We start from the raw sequence: 20,370 nt of genomic DNA on the forward strand, positions 1-20,370 counted from the left end.
CTACGAACGTGCACTTGTTTGAATGTTTGAATACGAATGTGAAACATGCTTGAAGACACCTTGTTTGTCATCGCATCACCGCTACCCGCTATGTTATCCTACCGTCGAGTCGTCACGCCGGCGGTTCGCCGTAGAACCTCGCGAGCTGCTCCTTGGTGTACCCCGGCTGGGGGTAGATGGTCTGCCGGTAGTACGGGTCTTTCAAATCCCACTCGCCGCTGACCGCCTTCCCGCCCTTACCCTTGAGCTCGACCGTCACCGCGTAGCTCTGGTTATCCAGCGCGGTCATCTTCATCCGCCCCTTCACCGTCTCACCAGCCTCGCACCGCATCGGTCGTTCGAACACGAGACGCATCTGGTACCAGTGCGTGGTGGGCAAGCCGGGCGCGGTGGTGAGCCAACGAGATTTTGCCGTTCCCTCGAACAGCACGTCGAACCAACACGCGACGCCGTGCACGGGACCGGCGCGTTGCACCTTAAACTCCAGGTGCATGTCCAGCGACTCCAGCTCGTCCGCCCGAAGCGTGGTCCAGTCCCACGCGAACGACACCGGCTGACTCAACAGCAGCTCCGTTTCAAACGCGTCCACGACGCACTGCCGGAAATAGGACCGAACAGCCTCCTCCCGCAGCGGCGTCAGGTCGACGCCGTAGAAATCCTCGGTGCCCCAGAAGTGCGCCTTATCCTTAATCTCATTCCACAGCGTCTCGTCCGCGAACGGCGCGCAGTGCACGCGCCCGCCCCCGGGGAACATCTTACCACGCAGCGACAGACCAGCCCCGCCGGAACCGAAATCAGACGACCCGCCCTCGCCGCATGACTCCTCCCTTCGCATGAACCTGTCCCTCGCCAGCAGGTAGCTCTCGATCATCCGCTCGTTGTACAGCAGCGTGCCCATCGGCTCCGACACCATCACGTCCACCTTCTCCGGTATCTCAACCTCCTCGACCTTCCCGTTGACGATCACGATGACGTCGCGCAGTCGAGGGTTACCCTCCAAGAGCTTAGCGCAGTGCTCCGACATCGCGCTCGCCTCCACCGCGTACACCCGCCTCGCCCCGGCCATAGCCGCGAAGAACGACAGTATCCCCGACCCGGCACCGACGTCCATGACAACCTTATCCTTAAAATCGCACGCGTTTTCGAGTATCGCGGTGAAGTACGTCCCCGTGCGCACCGCGTCTTGGAGCATGTTCTGCTGCTGGGGAATCAACCCGTAGTAGCGAAAGTACTCGACGGCGCTCGCGCTGTCCGTCTTGGCGTCGAACGCGTTCGTGTTGAAGGCGGTTGGGGCGTCGGGGTTTTGTTTGCGGGACCCGTCGGGCCTGGCGCGCTTCGGTGGTTTTGGAACCGTCGCTCGCGAGGGGTCGGCGGCGTCGGCGGATGGCGACGCGAGCGCCGCTCGGCACCTCTCCAAATCGTCGTCGTACAGGAATCGTAAGACGAACGCCCGAGCCGGGGACGGCATCCAGTCCACGTTCGTGCTGACGTGGTCCACGCCCTCGACCGTGACGATGAGCGCGTCCCCCGACCGCGCGACGGCGTTGGCGGGATCGGCGATGCGCCACCTCGCCACCTCCATCTCGGACGTGATGTACAACGCCGCGTGCGTCGGGGGTTGCGCGTCGTCGTTCACCTCGTCCTCGACGGCGCGGGTCAGGCGGATCGTCGCGGGCAAGTGCGATATGTCGTTGGACTCGCCGACGGTGTGCGTCCCGTGCACGTGCAGCTCGCACACGCGCCGAAGGTGGAAGCGAGCCACCTCCACCTCCCCGTCGTCGTCCGCCCCGCCCACGCGCGCGCCCGCCCTTTCTAACAACTCGGGCATCGTCGGCTCGGGGGGCGGCGGGGGCGGGTCGGGGACGATGTAGGAATCGTCCTCGAGGACCCATCGACCGCCGCGGGTGTCGTCGCCCGGGCGAGGACCCCAATGCACGGTCTCTGCGTACTTGGGGCCGATGGTCTTCTTCCTCCTCGGCGGCATCGGGAAATGAAATCGTCGCCGGTTCCGAGCGCTGGTTCCTTGGCAAAAGTTTTTCAACCACGCCACGCTTGTTGTTTTACGTGACTGCCCGCGTGTGAGCCGTTAACGGCAAACTGTCCATCCTTACTGTTTGCATGTGGATCGATGGAGATATTTCCACGGACGAAAGCGGCCGCCGCAGAATTCGCGCTTTTTCACGGTCCGGTTGCGCGCGCCGTCGCCACTAAACCTGCACGGGTTCACAGTCAAAACGCATAGCTGAGCTTGAAAATCAAGCAGTGAGGCGTCGCACCCTTTTCTAAAGCTACCGAAACAAGGTGCGCGCGCGTCTTCACACCGTCGTTCGCGGACAATCCTCAGCATCCTCATCCGCGCCCCGAAACCCTCCTCTCTTCACTCTCCATTCCGGGACGGACGATTGCTGACCTTCGGCCCCGCCGCCGCTCTCCCGCAGTTCAAGGAAAATGTCCGAGGTCAACCCCAAGGCGTATCCCCTCGCGGACGCGCAGCTCACCATCACCATCCTGGACATCGTCCAGCAGGCTGCGGTGCGTCTCCCCCGCGAACGCCGATTCCCCACGTCCCCGATTTTGCCCTAGTTCGTTGGCCGAAAACGCCGAGCTCGCGTCGTCGTCCCGCTCACCCCTCGTCCTCCCGTCCCATCCCTCCCGCCCGCAGAACTACAAGCAGCTCAAGAAGGGCGCGAACGAGGCCACCAAGACCCTCAACCGCGGCATCTCCGAGTTTGTCGTCCTCGCGGCGGACACCGAGCCCCTCGAGATCCTCCTCCACCTGCCACTGCTCGCGGAGGACAAGAACGTGCCGTACGTGTTTGTCCCCTCCAAGCAGGCGCTCGGTCGCGCGTGCGGCGTCTCCAGGCCCGTCATCAGCTGCTCCGTCACCACCAACGAGGGCTCGCAGCTCAAGACGCAGATCCAGAACCTCAAGGATGCCATCGAGAAGCTCCTCATCTAACGCGTCGGCAACCCTTTCGACTTTATGTAGCAGCTCAGTACTCCAAACACGCTTGAGGCAATTGTAATATTAGCCGTCGATGAGAGCTAAACGTTCGACGAGCTACTAGCCAGAGGCTCGTTAGTGCGCCATCGGGGTCACGGCGTAGTCTACCGCATCGTCCGGGTCCGACTGCTCCTCCTCGTCACCCTCGTCGGAGTCGCCGCCGTCGTCATCGCTGTCGCCGCCGTCATCGCCGTCGCCGCTATCGTCGCCGTCGTCGTCGTCGATGTCGTCGGAGTCCCCCGAGTACGAGTAAGTCGATCCGGCGCCCATCGCCTTGAGAATCTCCGCCTCCTCGTCCTCCTCTCCCGCTTTGCGCTTCTTCGTGGCGAGCCTCTCGTCGTCGCTCCCGAGACCCGACAGCTCGCTCCCCGAACCGTCCCGGTCCCCCCCGCCAGCCGTGTCGTCGGCGTCGTCCATGTCGACGTCCCCTTCGACGTCCCCCATCTGGTTCCGCTGCAGCGCCTCGCCGCCGCCGCTCTTCAGGTCCTTCAGGTCCCCCAGCGACTCGTACTGCATCATGAGCTCCTTCTGCAGCGTCGGGATGACGTCCGCGCCCGACTGGATGGCTCGCATGATGAGGCTCACGTCCGTCTTGCCAGCGTCCTCCTTTTGCCACTCCGCGAGCTCATCCCCGAACAGGTTTATCATCGCGTTGGCGTAGTACTCCTCGAACGTCACCCCGTCCTTCTCCACGATTCCCCGCCGCTTCTTCTCCTTCGTCTCCTCCGAGTCGCTCTCCGGGGGAATCTCGAGCGGGTGCGACAGCTCGTCGACCCAGTTCTTCTTCGACCGCGGGATCTTCGAGTGGTCGGGCGGCGGCTGGCCGAGCATCTTCGCCACCGCCTTCTCGTGGTCCTCCACGGCGTTACGCGCCCGGCCCCAGCACAGGGCGTTGTGTTTCTGCACCTGCTCGTACAGCCGGTTGTACCCGATGAGCGTTCCGATGGCGTGTTCTTTCATGCGAAGGTCCTCCGCTAAAGTCTGCGCAAGATCCGTCACCGACGCATCCGCCCTCGAGCCCATCAGCACGTGCGACCACCGGATGGCCTTCTTGGCGAGCTCGGTGCACCGTCCCGCGACGCGGCCGCATCGGATGAAGAGGTGCTCGCCGCAGTCGCCGTGGTTGACGCCGTCGTCGCCGTAGATGCTCTCCTTGACCATGTCGACGGATAAAAAATGCTGATACGTCTCGCGGGTCTTGGCGCAGATGGCGTCGAGCTTGTCCGCGTCGAGCATCAAAGCCTTGTGCCGAGCCTTGACGTCCCCTAAGATGCCCTCGCGCCACTTTCTGCCAACCTCGATCCATTTTTCGTCGTCGGAGGTGTCCATCTTGTACCCGTTGACGAGGCCCGACTCGGAGTCGGTGGAGAAGCTCTCGTCCGTGTCCGGCGCGAGCACCTCGGGCATCTTGACCTTCATGGGGTTGGGGAGGCGAAATTCCTCGTCGTCCGAATCGTCGGGGTTGACCGCGTGGGGGTTGCGCGGGTACGTCCTGGGCTTCGTGGGCTTGACCTTCTTCCCGGCGGCGTCGGGCTTGGGCTCCTCCGCGGCGGGCTTGCGCTTCTCCTTCTTCTCCCGCCCGTCGTCCTTTTTGTCCTTCTTCTCCTTCTTCTCCTTCTTCTCCTTCTTCTCCTTCTTCTCCTTCTTCTCTGGCTTGCGGTCGAGGAAGCCGGGTTTGAAGTCCTTTTCGTCCTCCTTGTCCTCCTTGTCCTCCTTGTCCTTCTTGTCCTTCTTGTCCTTCCTGTCCTTCTTGTCCTTCTTGTCCGGCTTTCGGTCGAGGAAGCCGGGGGTGAAGGCGGGGGGATTTGCAATCGTCACCGTCGGCGTCGGCGCGGCCGCCTCCGCCTTCCGCTGCAGCTCCACCATGCGCGCGACCGCCGCCAAACCCCCCTGGTCCCGGAGGTTGGGCATCGGCGCGTCCGGGTCGGTCGAAGACTTCTTCTTGCCCATCGTCCACGTGCCTATGGAGTGTCGGCGGCGGTCCGTGGATTTGACCTAGAGGCGAATGTTAACGAACCCCGAACCAAGGGGCGCGCGCGAGTTCTTTTCCAGATCTCCGGGCGCGACCGATCTGACGGGCGGGCGCGGGTCATGATCGAGGATTTACCCCCGGTGGACGTGGAGGCCATCACGGCCGGGTACGGCCCCCACGCCGCCGTGCCCCGCCTCATGTTCATCGCCGATCGGTCCGACGACGAGGCGCTCAAGCTGGACGCCCTGCGAGCCGCGCACGACATCTTGAAGCAGGGAGACGACACGCGCGCGTACGCCGCCGTGGTGGAGAAGATCGCCGGTCGCCTCGGCCCGTCCCACGAGCTGGACAAGGAGTGGGTCGACGAGACGGACAGACGCGCGGCGAAGAAGCAGGAGGTGCTCGACGCGGAGCTGAACGGGTACAAGACGAACATGATCAAGGAGTCGATACGGATGGGCCACAACGACCTCGGGGACTTTTACCACGCGCGCGGCGACCTCAACGCCGCGTTCAAGTGCTACGTTCGCACCAGGGACTACTGCACCACCCCGAGGCACGTCGTCAACATGTGCCTCAACGTCATACGCGTCAGCGTCCAAGCCGAGAACTTCGCGAACGTTCAAAACTACGTCGCCAAAGCCGCAGCCGTGCCAGATTCCGCCGATGACCCGCTCGTCGCCGCCAAGCTCGCGTGCGCCGGCGGTTTGGCCGCCATCGAGCAGCGCAAGTACAAGCTCGCCGCCGAGAAGTTCACGCGGTTGCAGTCGGAGGTTGGAAGCGCGTACGACGACGTCGTGGGCGCCGCGGACGTCGCGACGTTTGGCGGTTTGTGCGCGCTCGCGTCGCTCGACAGGAGCGATCTGAAGAAGGACGTGCTCGAGAACCCCACGTTTCGGACTGCGATGGAGGCGGCGCCGGAGGTGCGTGCGTGCGTCGAGGACTTCTACAACTCGCGTTACTCGTCGCTGTTCGACGGACTGGAACGTCTGCGACCGCAACTCGCGCTGGACCTCCACCTGCACGATCACGTGGATGCGTTGTACGAAGCGATCCGTCGCAGGGCGTTGGTCCAGTACGTGGAGCCGTTCAGCGCGGTGGACCTGCGGAGGATGGCGGACGCGTTTCGCGTGGACGACGTCGCCGCCATGGAACACGAGGTGGGCGCGCTCATCGCGGACGAACAGATCAGCGCGAGGATAGACTCGCAGCGAAAGACGCTGCACAAGCGAAGGGCGGATTCGAGGGCGACGACGTACGCGGATGCGCTCGAAGCCGGGCGATTGTTCACCAAGGTGATCCACGCCATGTTGCTGAGGACCAGTTTGATGCGAAACGAGTGCACGGTGAAGGGCGCGAGCGGCGGCGCGGGGGCGTCGCGGAGGGGCGGGCCCGGCCCCGGCGGCGGCGGCGGCGGCGGCGGCTGGGGCGGCGGCGGGGGCTGGGACCACGGCGGAGGTCTGTTTCGGGGACACGGGAGGGGTTTCGGGGGTGTGGACGGTGGGGGCGAGGGCGGGCCGGGGTACTCGCGCGGGGGGAGGGTCGGGGAAGGGAGGGTCGGCCGCGGGTCGCGCGCGGCGGCTGCGGCGGAGAGGGACGGCGGCGGCGACGTGACCATGGCTTCGGGGAGCGAGGAAGAGGACGAGTGACGGAGAGTTTGTTCAAAGGAATTGTCACGGAACGACGTATGCGTTTTTCACGTCTGTGGGAATCGTTTTTTCATTCGCCTGAAATTCGATGCGAGAGCACGGGCGAACGGTCAGAGTTTCGGCACGAAAAATCGAATCGGCACACGCGGGCGTTTGAAAAATCCTCTCAGCGCGGGAACCCCTTCGACTCCTCCTCCAAGGTGCGGGTGCGCGCGGGCACTTGGTCGACGCTGGAGGGGGGAGAGCACGATGTCCGCGCCCAAGCCAGCGCCCGGGGTCACCTCCGTGAACCCGCCGAGGAAGACCCCGGCCACGATGGACAACTTCGAGAAGGTTGAGAAGATCGGGGAGGGAACGTACGGCGTCGTGTACAAGGCCAGAGATCGCAGGGACGACTCCGTGGTGGCGCTCAAGCGGATCCGGCTGGACCAGGAGGAGGAAGGGGTCCCGTCGACGGCGATCCGCGAGATCTCCCTCCTCAAGGAACTCAAACACGAGAATATCGTCAGGTGAGTGAACGACCCGAACCCGCCCCCGCGGCGTTCGCGCCGACGACGGATCTCGGCGTGAACTACGCGGCGCCCCGTCCCATGCGACTCCGTCTTTTTTTTCGGCCCGAAGGCTTCTGAAAGTCCCATCGCCTCGCGTCACTGACCGCGCCCCGACCCGCGCTCCGTCCCACGACCCCGCAGCCTCATGGACGTGATCCACCAGGATAAGAAGCTCTACCTCGTCTTCGAGTTCCTCGACGTGGACCTCAAGAAGCACCTGGACACCCACCCGCACGTCAGCAACGACAGGCGCGTCATCAAAGGCTACCTCTACCAGATGTGCGCCGGCATCGCGTACTGCCACTCGCACCGCGTCTTACACCGCGACCTGAAGCCCCAGAACCTGCTGGTGGACCAGACCACGAACGTGTTGAAGCTCGCGGACTTTGGGCTCGCGAGGGCGTTCGGTATCCCGCTTCGGGCGTACACGCACGAGGTTGTCACGCTGTGGTACCGGAGCCCCGAGATCTTGCTGGGCGCCCGGCACTACAGCACCCCGGTGGACGTGTGGAGCATCGGGTGCATCTTCGCCGAGATGATCAACCACGCGCCCCTCTTCCCGGGCGACTCCGAGATCGACGAGCTCTTCCGCATCTTCCGCGTCCTCGGCACGCCCGACGACGGCGCGTGGCAAGGGGTGGAGCAGCTCCCAGACTACAAGACGCAGTTCCCGCAGTGGAGGGCCAAGGAGTGGAAGGACATATGCCCGAGCCTGGACGAGGCGGGGCTCGATTTACTGGAGCAGATGCTGCAGTACGCGCCGCACAAGCGGATCAGCGCGAGGGACGCGTGCAACCACAGGTTCTTTGACGATTACGAGCCGAGCACCGAGCGACCGAGGCCGAGCGATCGGTTCGGCCGCGAGGGCGGTCTTAAGAAGAGGCGGAGCGATGGCGCCGGCGAGGGGGCCCGGGGCGAGGGGCGAGGGGCGGGCGGGGCGACACGCGGGGGGGGCAGCGACGGGGAGTCTCCACCGTCGAAGGGCTCCAGGGACGAAAACGACGCCAAGGATGCGAACGACGCCGAGTAGGTCCGTGTACTTTTCCAATCGCACAGAGAAAACTTGAACGAAATTTTCGCGTTGTTAGTCTACCCACTCAAGCAAGAACCGAGGGAAACCCGTCGACAACACTGGGAGCCTCGCGACGATGTCGACCATGGCGGCGTCCATGTACCGCGTCGAAGACGCCAAGGTTCGCAACTTTTACTCCCCGTTTTACGGTCACGACGTCAAGGACCTGTCGGTGGCGCTCGCGGCGATGCGACGGAGGCACGAGCGCGTCGTCTTCTTGGCCGGGGATTCGTCGCTGGATAACAAGTACTGGTTCGACGACGTGGCGCAGGCGCTGAACGGGTACGAGGAGTTCCTCGCGCCTCAGGTGATGAAGAAGGACGTGTGCTACTGGATCAACGAGCGGTGCGTCGCGGAGGGTAAATCGATGGGGTGCGTCAACACCGCGGTGGAGGCGACGTGCCTCAACGACCGAGCGTTCGGCAGGCTCTTGCCGCAGGATGAGTTCATCCGGGACAACATCGCGCGCGACGACGTGCTGGTGGTGAGCGTCGGTGGTAACGACGTGGCGCTCCAGCCCCTGCTCTGCACGGCCATCAATCTCGCGGCGCTGGTGTGCTGCACTCCCACCGCGTGCCTGGAGCGTTGCGCGTGCGCGTCGCCCCCCAACCTCGGAGTGGACTTGGGATGCCTCGGATGCGGATTACCAGGGTGCGTCGCGGGGACGTGTACTGGATGGCCGCCCGGGTTCGGGTACGTGGTGGACCTGTTCAAGAACAGGGTGGAGACGTACGTGCGACGGCTGTGCGCCAAGACCAAGCCGCGCAAGGTGCTCGTGTGCGCGATATACTACCCCGAGGAGACGACGAGAGGCGGGTGGGCGGATGCGTCTTTGCGAGCCATGCGCTACGACGCCAATCCGGGAAAGCTGCAGCTGCTCATTCGCAAGGTGTTTACGCACGCGACGGTGAAGATCAGGGTGCCGGGCGTGGAGGTGGTTCCCGTGCCGCTGTTCGAGGTGCTCGACAGCAGGGACCCGAGGGATTACGAGCAGCGGGTGGAGCCGAGCGCCGGCGCGGGCGCGAAGATGGCGGACGCATTTCACGCAAACTTTTAGGACGGGACGAGCAACGCCGCCTACTAGTCGGTTCGCGTCGAATACCCACTAGATGTCAAATACGTTCGCATAGCCGCTAACACTTAGATGTGATTAGATGTCATCTCACTTAGATAGCACTACTGCGCCTTTAACGCCTTCGCCGCCCGTCTCGCCCTCGCCAGCTCCACGCGTTCCCTAAACTTGGCGCCGATCCCCCTCGGCTTCTCCGGCGCCTTCATCTCGCCCGTCTCCGGGTCGATCTCGCACGGGAGCGCCGCGGCGGTGTTGGTGAAGACGTTGAGCACGGTGAACGCCAGGATGGGGCTCAGGTCGATGGTACCGCCGATGGGGGGGATGATCCCGCGGAACAGGTTGAGGTACGGGTCGCAGAGCGTGGCGAGGGGGTACACGATCTGCCTCGGCGGGTTCGGGAACCAGGTGAGGATGAGCCTGCCGATGAGCAGGGTGTTGTATATGTTGAGGGTGGAGAAGATGCCGGAGGTGATGACCGTCTCGACCGCGCTGTCGCCGGGGATCATCGCGGCGAACTTTCCGTGGCGGAGGGGGTTGTGCGCGCGCGACAGGGTGATGGCGCCGGTGGTGGGCATCGCGCGATCGGATGCTGCGTCGACCACGCGGGCGCGCGCGCCGTCGAGCGCGCGGCGGGCGGCGCCGCGCATCTCCGACATGCGCGTCTTGATATCCACTGCTCCGCTGAAGTGCATGATCGTCGTAAACCTCCGTTCGTGCGACTCCTCGTGGACGTGCGCTGGGTTGTGTTGGCTGGGCGAACGCGCAATCAGGATAGAGCCCCGCGAGTCGTCGCGGACGCCGCGGTTGTCCAGCGCTGGCAAAATTTGACGGTTTGTTAACTCAAAGAAACGTGTTTGCGATTAACTCGAAAATTCCGGAACTCATCCTGACCGTACCGCCACAGAGAAGGAATCTGAATTGGCACTGAACCGTCGAATCGGCAGCTGCGCACGGTGCCGGATCGACTGGTGAAATATCCGAGACGTGGCAGCCTCAGGAATCGGCAGCGAGAGCCTGCTGGCCCCAGGATTCGCGGAGTGTCATCCCTCCGAGCGGTTTGTTGTGTCAAAAAGCAACTCTGGCGTCCGGACGGAGCGCGTGCGCATCCATAGGTACACGCGCGCTCTTCACAGCGTCGCACCGCCCCTCACATCGAAATGTCCGCCACGATGTCTGCCATGGCCTCCATCGCGCCCGTCGCGCAGGTGAGACCCCCGACCGCCCCTGTGCGTACGCGTTTCCGGCGGGACGTCGAGGCCGGCGAATGCGCTTTCCATCGCTCCGCAACGCCCAATCTCGTGCCCACCACCCCGTCGACGGAAGCGGCGCCGCGCGAGCGCCGCGATCGACGAACCGCCTCGCTGACCGCGCATCCCGAACCCGCACCTAGCAGACCCGCTTCGGCTCCGCCAAGTCCCAAAAGGTCGTCGCCCGCCGCGCCGTCGTCGCGCGCGCCGTCGCCGAGGCTGAGGCCAAGCCCGAGAAGCCCAAGCGCAAGTTCGTCAAGAAGAACGTCACCGTGCAGGACGCCGACATCGCCGTCGGCAACAAGTACGAGGGCAAAGTGGTGCGTCATCCCTCCGAAACCCTCTCTTCGCCACCCGTACCGTCGCGCCGCCGGGTGAAACCGGGGAAAAGGGGCTCGCGGGGCGCGTCGCGGGTCGGCTCCGGGCCGGCACCGCATGTTTCGTTTCGCGGACCCACCAGCCCAAACCCTGCGGCCTCGGGGTTGCGTCGATGCTTTTTCCTATCCAGTCGCGGCGTCGGGGGCGGTCGCGGCACGCGCGGGTCTCCCAAGGTGGGCACCGCGTCCCGCCGGTGTCGTCGGGCGTGACCCGAACGAGCCCACGACCGCGCGGCACCTTCGGTCCGTCGCCCCCGCGCGCCCGTCGGCGCCCCGCGCGCGGGCGGTGGCCAATCCGCCCCCAACCGCCGACACGTGCCCGGCCCGTTACGGATAAGAGCCGAGACGGACATTTGGAAATATCACGCCCCGCGCGAGCCCGGACTGTTCGATTGACGCCGACAAAACTGACCGTAACCCCCCCGCCCCGTCCCGTCCCCTCCTCCGTTACGTCACCAACAGAAGCGCGTGCAGGAGTACGGCTGCTTCGTCGACTTTGGCGCCAAGAACGACGGCCTCGTGCACATCTCCGAGCTCAAGGATGGCTTCGTCGAGAACGTCACCGACGTGGTCTCCGCGGACCAGGCCGTGACCGTCTGGGTCAAGTCCATCGACGCGGAGAAGGGCCGCATCTCCCTCACCATGAAGCCCCCGCCCACCGCGGACGAGCTCGAGGCGATCAAGGCCAAGGAGGCTGAGCGCGAGGCTAAGTTTGCCGCCAGGAAGGCGCAGCAGGCTGAGGCCAGGGCCGCGGCCGAGAAGGTCAAGGCCATCAAGAAGGGCACCGCGTTCGAGGGCGAGGTCAAGTCCGTCCAGCCCTTCGGCGCCTTCGTCGAGATCATGGAGGGCGTCGAGGGTCTCGTGCACGTCACCGAGATGTCCGACGACTACAACGTGGACGTGGCCGACTTTTGCAAGGTGGGCGACAAGGTCTCCGTCAAGGTGCTCGACGTCGACGGCGCCAAGGTGAAGCTCACCATGAAGGACAAGGTTGACATCTCCTCCGTCGTCGAGGAGGTGCTCCAGGAGGTGGAGGCTGGCGCCTCCATGATGGAGTTTGCCTTCAAGTCCAAGGGCATCACCGCCGGACAGTTCCCGGCGGGAAACGATAAGGAAAAGCCCGCCGCGAAGAAGGCTGAAAAGAAGGAGGAGCCCAAGCCCGAGGCCCCCAAGGCTGAGGCCCCCAAGGCTGAGGCCCCCAAGGCTGAGGCCCCCAAGGCTGAGGCCCCCAAGGCTGAGGCCCCCAAGGCTGAGGGTGCCGCCATCTCCGCCAAGGCTGTCAAGGAGCTCCGCGACCAGTCCGGCGCCGGCATGATGGACTGCAAGAAGGCGCTCACCGAGTGCAACGGCGACATGGAGGAGGCTGTCGTCTGGCTTCGCAAGAAGGGCATGGCCTCCGCCGACAAGAAGGCCTCCCGCATCGCCGCGGAGGGTGCCGTCGGCGCCTACATCCACGGTGGTTCCCGCCTCGGCGTGATTGTCGAGGTCAACTGCGAGACTGACTTTGTCGCGCGCGGTGACAAGTTCAAGGAGCTCGTCGGCGACATCGCCATGCAGGTCGCCGCCAACATCGACGTCGAGTACGTGTCCCCCGAGGACGCCGACCCCGCCATGATCGCCGCCGAGAAGGAGGTGCAGATGAAGATGGAGGACATGCTCTCCAAGCCCGAGAACATTCGCGAGAAGATTGTCCAGGGCCGCCTTGACAAGATGGTCAACGAGAAGGCTCTCCTCAAGCAGGACTACATCAAGGATACTTCCATCACCGTCGAGGAGCTCATCAAGCAGGCTACCGCGGAGATCGGCGAGAAGATCTCCATCCGCCGCTTCGTCAAGTACAACCTCGGCGAGGGCTTGGAGAAGAAGAACGAGGACTTTGCCGCTGAGGTTGAGGCTCAGACCAAGGCTCTCCAGAAGAAGGCCGAGGAGAAGAAGGAGGAGGCTCCCAAGGAGGAGGAGAAGAAGGAAGAGGCTGCCAAGCCCACCGTCGCCATCTCCGCCAAGGACGTTAAGGTGCTCCGCGACAAGTCCGGCGCCGGCATGATGGACTGCAAGAAGGCCCTTGGTGAGTGCGGTGGTGACATCGAGGAGGCTGTCGTCTGGCTTCGCAAGAAGGGCATGGCCTCCGCCGACAAGAAGGCCTCCCGCATCGCCGCGGAGGGTGCCGTCGCTCAGTACATCCACGCCGGCGCTCGTCTCGGCGTGCTCGTCGAGGTCAACTGCGAGACTGACTTCGTCGCGCGCGGTGACAAGTTCAAGGAGCTCGTCGCCGACATTGCCATGCAGGTCGCCGCCTGCCCTGATGTCGAGTATGTGTCCCCCGAGGACGCCGACCCCGCCATGATCGCCGCCGAGAAGGAGGTGCAGATGAAGATGGAAGATCTTCAGAGCAAGCCCGAGAACATCCGCGAGAAGATTGTCCAGGGCCGCCTCGACAAGATGGTCAACGAGAAGGCTCTCCTCAAGCAGGACTACATCAAGGACACTTCCAAGTCTGTCGAGGAGCTCATTAAGGAGGCCACCGCGGAGATCGGCGAGAAGATCTCCATCCGCCGCTTCGTCAAGTACAACCTCGGCGAGGGCTTGGAGAAGAGGAACGAGGACTTTGCCGCCGAGGTGGCTGCGCAGATGGGCAAGTAAGTCGTCGAGCGAACAAGGGGGCGAACCCTTTATTACTCGACGCCTCACAACCACAGCCGCGAAAATCCTCTTTTCTAGCCATTCTTTTCCATAGTTTATTGCCGCGATACCGAGGGCATGCGCGCGAGTCGCGTGAGCCTTTGATTGTTCCTGTTCTTTTAATACCACAGTATGCAAAAGTGCGAATGAGTACCAGACGTCAACCCCACCGTAGCACCTCGCCCCTGATGACGCGACCGGGCGGCTCGAGTGACGCGTCGTTTTCGGCCCTCATCATTCAGCTTGACAGGAGGGCTGGTGGAGCGACCTTCATCATAAAAAATATTCGTTTGGCTCCCACACACAACGATGGTGCGCTCGGGTGGTCTGCTAGACGACCCAAGAGGGCTCGACAAGGCACGCCCGAGGACATGGAGACGAAGACTCATCCGTCTCGTCTCCCTCGGCGTGGTGGTCTACGCCGCCAACGCCCTCCTGGGCCTCGCCGAGCCGGCACCCTCCTCTAGGCAGATCCGCGGGGTCTCATCGTCCGGCGACCCGGACTGCGTCCGCGGCGGCGTCCAGTGCGACGCGAACCCCGCGAACCCCGCGCGTCCCACGATCGACGCGGTGGCTCTGAGGCTGCCGGATCCCGACCCGAGCAGCGGCAAGTCGCGGTTCTACTCCGCCAACCACTGGTTCCACGTGTCCGAGTTTCACGCGAGGAATCACGCGAGGCTGCGATCGATCGACGCGCTTCCGCCGCTTCGCCGGGGCAACGGGGTGGTCATCGCGCTGGCGGACGACGCGTGGAAGGCTCAGCTGAGGCCGATGACGCGGCTGCTGCTTGCGGCGGCGTACACGGACGGACGCGCGTCGCGGGTGAGCTTCGCGCTGCCCTCATCCGTCCAGAACCACAACCGCGATGGCACCAGGTGGGGCCGAGGCCTCGACGGATCCACCGGCTTGGCGTGCGGGTGGAGTAAAACGTCGTGGCACGTCACCCCCGAACAGCCCCTGCGCGATAGGTTCGTCAAGTGCGCGGGGTGGAGCGGGCGAGGGACGAGCTGCGAACCCGCGGACGCGACGCTCGCGACGGACGGCGGCGGCGACGTCACCTTCGGCGCGGTCAAATCCGAGCGAGGCGATTGGGCTCCGACGCTTCGCGACGTGCGCTCGCTGAGGGACACCATCGACCGGCTGTGCGCCGAGGGGGGTGCCGAAGGGGGTGCCGAAGGGGGTGCCGAAGGGGGCACGTCTCGGCGCCTCGAGGCGAAGGAGGGTAAGGCGGATACACAGGGCAAGGCGGAGCGGGCTGTTGCCGAGCTGGAGGGGCACGCGTGCATGGGGGGCGGCGGTGTCACGACTTTCCGCCACGTCGTCGTCTACCAGCGCGACGCTGGCAGGCGTTTGGAGGGTGCGGAGGAGGCGGCGAACGCGCTCGTGCGGGCTCTTCCCGGCGGTACCGGGGCGTGGAGGCACAGCGTGGTGACGCACCACGAAAACTTACCCCCGTGTCTCTTAAAGCGGTGCCTGGGCAACGCCGACGTGCTCGTCACCCCGCACGGTTTTCAGTCGATGCTCTACATCCTGTTGAAGCCCGGCGCGATGATGTACGAGGTGTTTCCGCACAGGTACTACAAGCACGGGTACAAGCGCGCGGCGCTGGAGTGGGGCTTGGCGCACGGCATGTCGCTGTCGCCGCCCCGGGGCGCGCTGCCGACGCTCATATCGCGCGCGTTCACCACCGGCGGGTGCATGTCGATGTACTACTGCAGGTACTTTGCGAGAAAAGGGGACGTGGCGTTGGAGGCGCGGGACGTGGAGGCCATCGCGAGGGCCGTGAGGGCGTCGGACAGGGACGCGCAGGGCGTCGCGCTGGACCCTCGCGGTTCGCAGAGGTGGATGCGAGATCCGAACGGCGCCGTCGGTCGTCGGGAGTGCTTAGCCGCGTGCGCCGCTAACCACTCGTGCCAGCGGATCAAACTCGTCGATGACGGCGGCGGCGAAAGTGGCGGTTCGGATTCCCCCGGCGGTTCGGATGACGAAACAGAGGCGTCGTTGGAGAATGGGGGCGTTTGTATGCTGAGGGTGGACTCGGAGCAAGGGGAGCGCGACGGGGACGTCATCGGCGCGGGAATCTACAACAACAAGTGTTGGGTGCCGGGTTGCTGATGATGCGTCTAGTCAGTCGGCGACGTTTGAAAAGAAAGAAAACCCTCACAACAACACTGAAGAGGTCAGACCGAGAAGGGTGGGTCCTTCGCGAGGTGCCTTCATCGTCACGGGTTTCTCGACACCGCGCCCAGCACGGCGTCCTTGTTCCTCACCGCCACGATCATCTCGGCGACGAATCGACGAATCTCGTCGACGGTTCGCGATCCCTCGAATTCCCTCGCCACCATCTCCCAGCGCCTTAAGTGTCCCTTGGGGTACTTGGCCATCGCGGCTTTGAGCGTCGCCTTCTCCTGTTTGGTCCACGGCACGGCGACGGCGCCGCCCGGGTTGGTGGCCGACGACTCGGCGGCGGCGCGCACGCGATCCGCCGCCGCCACCGCCGCCGCGCACCTTCGCGCGTGTCCCACCAGCTCCAGCGCCAACCGACCAAACTCCCTGGAAAGCCGCCCCCACTCCCTGAGCGACTCGGCGAGCGCGGCGAGCTCCTCCGCGACGCCCCCGTCGGGATGGTCGCTGACGCCGGGATGGTCGCTTGTTCTGCCGCTTTCATCGACGTCGCGTCTACGCCGCCTCGTCCACTCCCTGTCCTTCGCGGCGGCGTCCTTGCCCCACGCGATGAGAGCCTGCCGCAGCGTCTCCTCGCCAACCACCGACGACTCCCACGCGTTGGCGCTCGTCCGCCCCCGCACGGCGCGAACCATCGCCGCTGCACCGGCGTCCGCGTCCGTCCCGGTCACCTTCTCGCGGGCCAACGCCGCCGCGTCATCGTAACGGTCGTCGTAACGGTCGTCATCCGCGCTCGCGAAGCTGGCTCGCATCGCCGCCTTCGCCGTTTCTTTTGCGAGTTTTTCCGACGAAGCCGCGATGGCCCTCGTCTCCTCGATGAGGCTTTGGACGCGTCGCGGTAACGTCCGAGGGGCCGACTTCGGTCCGGCGTTCGCCACGTTGGTGTCCGACAGCACCTCCGACAGCTCGCGAGGCGCGTTCCAGGACGCGTGAATCGCCTCCCTCAGCTCCCGCCTCCGCGCTTCCCTCCGCTGACGGCTGACGCTGACGTGCGCGTTAACACGTCGTCGCTCGTCCCCTTGCCTCGCGAGCGCGGCGGACCGAACGCCGCGCTCGGCCGTCGCGGCGACGTCGCCGCTCCTCCGGCGCTGCCTGGCCCTGATCTCCGCGGCGCGAAGGGACCTGTCGCCCAGGACGCCAACCGCGACGATGCAAAATAGGGTGGCCCATCCCCGCACCGTCAGCAGCGGATCCCTTGCGAGGTCGAACTGCGATCGCGCCCACGCGTCGGAGTGCGACGCGTAGATGCTGGACGAGGACGACGACTCGTCGTCGTCGGCGGCGCGCGGCGCCCATACCCCGCCGCCGCGTTCGTACCTCCCTCGAGTCGATTCGTCGCCGAGGGTCTCGTACGCGAAGGCGAGGTCGACGAAGCGCTTGTTGGCCTCCTCCCCGCAGTTGGCGCCGCACTTGTCGGGATGGACGTCCAGCGCCCGTCGACGGTACGCCTTCTTGATCTGCTTGGTCGTCGCCGTGAGCGGCACGTCCAGGAGCTGGTAGCAGTTGGGCGCGTCGCTCGCCGATCCGGGTATGCACGGCGGGATCGCGGGCGGGGCTGCCGAGGCGAGCCACGAACCCCCCGTCGTCGATAGCGTCAGCACGATGGCGACGAGGCACGCGCGCGTCATCTCGCGACGCGAAGCGAGACACCGGGAGACGAGCCACGCGCCTTGCCTTGTGAGACGAAGCGGGATGCCGGGCGGGAGAAAACTCGACAGACAAGTCTGCCACGCGAACTTTTACCAGCAGAAGTGGAAGAGAGTCGAACTACCATGATAAACGACCGAAGCTGCTCTACTCCGCTGGCTCGATCTTCGCCCGCCTGCGCATTATCAGCATGAAGTTGTTCGCCGGCATCTCGTGCACCTTCTCCATGACGAACCCGTGCGTTTGACCCAACGCGTCCACCGCCTCGACGTCCCTGTACCCCCACGCCGGGTTCCGCTCTCGAAGACTCGCATCGAACGTCGCGTTACCTTCGGACGTGTGCTTCCCACCGCGCTTGAACGGGCCGTATATCATCAACAACCCGTTGATCGTGTCCTCCAGCAGCTTGGCGGACCCGACGACCGCGCCCACGGTGGCCTCCCACGGGGATATGTGCGTCAGGTTCACCACGAGCACGGCGGCGGGGGGCTCCCACGACCCGGCGAACCGATCGGGCCAATTGGCGTCGCTCGCGTCCAACACCCCGGGCTCCAGCACGTTCTCCAACCCACGCGTGTGGTGCGTGACGGAGCCGAAGGACTCGTCGGTGAGGTCGGTGGGGAGCCACGTCAGGTTCGGGAGTAAGGGCGCCACGTGCGCGACGTGCTGACCGGTGCCGCACGCGAGCTCCACCACCAGCCCGCAGTCGAGATGGGCGAGCAGCGGGACGACGACGTCGGCGATGGGCTGGCGGTTGCGCTCCGCGGCGGCGCTGCTCGCCACCTTGTTGAAGGTGTCGCCGTTCTTGTCCCAGGAGTTTTCCTTGGCCTTCTTGGCGGGCGGCGGCTCGGGTCCGAAGGAGGCCATGGCGGACCGCGCGAACTGGGCTCCCCTGACGTGGGGTCCGATGCGCGACGACGACGCGCGGTTGAGCGCGAGGGTCGCGCGTGAGTGGGCGAACGAGCGGAAGGAACCGGCGAGGAGGCGAGCCGCGGTCGATGTCATCCACCGGGGTGAACGAAGGGCGCGGCCACGACGGTCGTGACGTTGCTACGCCGCGGCGTGGAGTGCCAACCGGTGTCCCGCAGCGCTGCTCGATCGACCCGAGAAGAGTGGAGGGTGACTCATAAGAGTGAGCGTACGAAGGTGAGAAAACGCGCCCCGGGCTCGCCACTCTCGCCGGAGCAAGCGCGTGAGGCACCCGTCGCGACGCGGTGACCGTCGATATCGCACGATGAGGAGTTCGGGACGCAAGTCCCTCCACAAGAGTGAGCGCCGATACCTCTCGAGCCCCGCCCCCGGACCGCCCCGCCCCCGACCGATCGCCCCGCGAATTCCAGCCACCCGCGGCCGGGATCTGACCGCCTGACCTGACCGGCTCGCTCCCGCCCCACCGTCTGCGACAGCCTTTCCCCCGCGCGGCGGCTTCCCGTGGTTCATCGCCGCGCTCTGCTTCGGATGGTCGGTGTTCATGACCGTCGAGTTCCTGACGCGCGACCTCCCCGACGCATCTACTGGCCGCCTGGCACGCGCCGAGCGGGCCGCGTCCTTTGGCGCAGACGTGGAGAAGATGATCGCGCGACAGGTTGAGGAGCGGGTGGCGAAGGAGATGGCCGCGCTGAAGACGAACGGTGACGCCAACCCGGGTGATCCCGGGGTCCCGCGGAAGGGGGGCGTCTTCGGCACCGTGCACGACGTGGTCCAGGCGGGCGGCGCCCTCAGAGCCGCCGCGGAGGAGGGCGAACGAAAAGTTGCGGAGCGCATGGCGAAAATCACGGGGCGCGAAAGCAAGCAGCCCTCCGAGCCGGACCTGGGCGAATCGGCAACGCGCACGGTTCCGCGCGCGCCGGACCTTGCCAACGCCGCGTCCGACGATCCGGAGGAGGCGTTCCTCAAGTCCACGACGCCCCTGCCCAGGTCCCTGTACGGGAGACTGAACCAGCTCACCGACCTGCCGGGCTTCCCCGCGTCGCCGCCGCTCGTCCTGAGCAATCACGAACCCAAGGCGTACATGTTCCGCAACTTCCTCACGCCCCACGAGTGCGAGCACCTGATGCAACTGGCGAAGAAGCAGCTCGCGCCGAGCACCGTGGTGGGGGACAAGGGCAGCGGCTCGATGGTGTCCAAGATTCGAACCAGCGCGGGGATGTTCCTCGGTCGGGGGCAGGACCCCACCGTTCGAGCCATCGAGGAGCGCATCGCCGCGGCGTCGGGGCTGCCCGAACCCAACGGCGAGGGTTTACAGATCTTGAGGTACGAGAACGGGCAGAAGTACGACCCGCACTTCGACTACTTCCACGACCAGGTCAACTCGTCGCCGAGGAGGGGCGGGCAGCGCATGGCCACGATGCTCATCTACCTGGAGGACACGACGGAGGGCGGCGAGACCATCTTTCCCAACGGCGTCAGGCCCGAGGACTGGGACGCGGACGAGCCGGGTAACCACAACAGCTGGAGCGACTGCGCCAAGAAGGGCATCCCGGTCAAGTCGCACAGGGGCGACGCGGTGCTGTTCTGGTCGCTGAAGGAGGATTACACCCTGGACAACGGGAGCCTGCACGGCGCCTGTCCGGTGATCGCAGGGGAGAAGTGGACGGCGGTCAAGTGGATACGGGTGGCAAAGTTCGACGGGGGTTTCACGGACCCGCTGCCCATGCCCGCGCTCGCGAGGAGCGACAGGACAAAGGGCGAGTGCCTGGACGAGTGGGACGAGTGCGGCGAGTGGGCCAAGAAGGGGTGGTGCGATCGCAACCCCTCGTTCATGACGGGCCTGGAGGGCGCGAGGGACTCCCGGGGGCCCGCCTGTCCGCAGTCGTGCGACGCGTCTTGCGTCTGATGATCGGCGAATACGTACGATTAGTGCTACCGTACCTACCACCCTGTTGTTACGAACACGCTATTTGTCGTAAGAGTTGC

At 65.2% G+C, this 20,370-nt stretch overlaps 12 protein-coding genes across 12 annotated transcripts; 7 read left to right on the plus strand and 5 right to left on the minus strand.

The window, feature by feature from the left end:
* Positions 1-112: 112 nt before the first annotated feature.
* On the minus strand, positions 113-1,468 carry MICPUN_78558 (protein arginine methyltransferase; the record flags this gene model as incomplete). The annotated part of the gene is made up of 1 exon (XM_002500270.1): positions 113-1,468. The coding sequence occupies one exon, from the start codon at positions 1,466-1,468 to the stop codon at positions 113-115; it is 1,356 nt and encodes a 451-aa protein (XP_002500316.1).
* Positions 1,469-2,181: 713 nt separating this feature from the next.
* MICPUN_89886 (predicted protein) lies at positions 2,182-3,050 on the plus strand. The gene is made up of 3 exons (XM_002499783.1): positions 2,182-2,301; positions 2,439-2,532; positions 2,663-3,050. Exons 2-3 carry the CDS (start codon positions 2,449-2,451, stop codon positions 2,957-2,959), a joined length of 381 nt encoding a protein of 126 aa, XP_002499829.1. The 5' UTR covers positions 2,182-2,301; positions 2,439-2,448; the 3' UTR covers positions 2,960-3,050.
* A 29-nt stretch (positions 3,051-3,079) lies between these two features.
* MICPUN_55648 (predicted protein) lies at positions 3,080-4,954 on the minus strand (the record flags this gene model as incomplete). The annotated part of the gene is made up of 1 exon (XM_002500271.1): positions 3,080-4,954. One exon carries the CDS (start codon positions 4,952-4,954, stop codon positions 3,080-3,082), a length of 1,875 nt encoding a protein of 624 aa, XP_002500317.1.
* Positions 4,955-5,095: 141 nt separating this feature from the next.
* On the plus strand, positions 5,096-6,625 carry MICPUN_78447 (predicted protein; the record flags this gene model as incomplete). The annotated part of the gene is made up of 1 exon (XM_002499784.1): positions 5,096-6,625. The coding sequence occupies one exon, from the start codon at positions 5,096-5,098 to the stop codon at positions 6,623-6,625; it is 1,530 nt and encodes a 509-aa protein (XP_002499830.1).
* A 239-nt stretch (positions 6,626-6,864) lies between these two features.
* Positions 6,865-8,206, plus strand: CDKA (cyclin dependant kinase a; the record flags this gene model as incomplete). Its single annotated transcript, XM_002499785.1, has 2 exons — positions 6,865-7,134; positions 7,318-8,206. Exons 1-2 carry the CDS (start codon positions 6,875-6,877, stop codon positions 8,204-8,206), a joined length of 1,149 nt encoding a protein of 382 aa, XP_002499831.1. The 5' UTR covers positions 6,865-6,874.
* Positions 8,207-8,333: 127 nt separating this feature from the next.
* On the plus strand, positions 8,334-9,305 carry MICPUN_55645 (predicted protein; the record flags this gene model as incomplete). The annotated part of the gene is made up of 1 exon (XM_002499786.1): positions 8,334-9,305. One exon carries the CDS (start codon positions 8,334-8,336, stop codon positions 9,303-9,305), a length of 972 nt encoding a protein of 323 aa, XP_002499832.1.
* Positions 9,306-9,371: 66 nt separating this feature from the next.
* On the minus strand, positions 9,372-10,061 carry MICPUN_107643 (fanciful K+ uptake-b family transporter). Its single transcript, XM_002500272.1, has one exon. The coding sequence runs from the start codon at positions 9,965-9,967 to the stop codon at positions 9,425-9,427; it is 543 nt and encodes a 180-aa protein (XP_002500318.1). The 5' UTR covers positions 9,968-10,061; the 3' UTR covers positions 9,372-9,424.
* Positions 10,062-10,477: 416 nt separating this feature from the next.
* Positions 10,478-13,773, plus strand: MICPUN_55643 (predicted protein; the record flags this gene model as incomplete). The annotated part of the gene is made up of 3 exons (XM_002499787.1): positions 10,478-10,525; positions 10,714-11,118; positions 11,407-13,773. The coding sequence occupies 3 exons, from the start codon at positions 10,478-10,480 to the stop codon at positions 13,582-13,584; spliced, it is 2,631 nt and encodes an 876-aa protein (XP_002499833.1). The 3' UTR covers positions 13,585-13,773.
* A 159-nt stretch (positions 13,774-13,932) lies between these two features.
* On the plus strand, positions 13,933-15,741 carry MICPUN_55642 (predicted protein; the record flags this gene model as incomplete). The annotated part of the gene is made up of 1 exon (XM_002499788.1): positions 13,933-15,741. The coding sequence occupies one exon, from the start codon at positions 13,933-13,935 to the stop codon at positions 15,736-15,738; it is 1,806 nt and encodes a 601-aa protein (XP_002499834.1). The 3' UTR covers positions 15,739-15,741.
* Positions 15,742-15,845: 104 nt separating this feature from the next.
* MICPUN_55641 (DnaJ protein) lies at positions 15,846-17,435 on the minus strand (the record flags this gene model as incomplete). The annotated part of the gene is made up of 1 exon (XM_002500273.1): positions 15,846-17,435. One exon carries the CDS (start codon positions 17,433-17,435, stop codon positions 15,846-15,848), a length of 1,590 nt encoding a protein of 529 aa, XP_002500319.1.
* A 125-nt stretch (positions 17,436-17,560) lies between these two features.
* On the minus strand, positions 17,561-18,514 carry MICPUN_107641 (hypothetical protein). Its single transcript, XM_002500274.1, has one exon. It carries the CDS (start codon positions 18,457-18,459, stop codon positions 17,602-17,604), a length of 858 nt encoding a protein of 285 aa, XP_002500320.1. The 5' UTR covers positions 18,460-18,514; the 3' UTR covers positions 17,561-17,601.
* A 380-nt stretch (positions 18,515-18,894) lies between these two features.
* Positions 18,895-20,363, plus strand: MICPUN_105075 (prolyl 4-hydroxylase). Its single transcript, XM_002499789.1, has one exon. The coding sequence runs from the start codon at positions 18,926-18,928 to the stop codon at positions 20,288-20,290; it is 1,365 nt and encodes a 454-aa protein (XP_002499835.1). The 5' UTR covers positions 18,895-18,925; the 3' UTR covers positions 20,291-20,363.
* Positions 20,364-20,370: the final 7 nt, after the last annotated feature.

This window comes from Micromonas commoda, chromosome 2, assembly GCF_000090985.2.
Source record: "Micromonas commoda chromosome 2, complete sequence".
Lineage (NCBI taxonomy): Eukaryota > Viridiplantae > Chlorophyta > Mamiellophyceae > Mamiellales > Mamiellaceae > Micromonas > Micromonas commoda.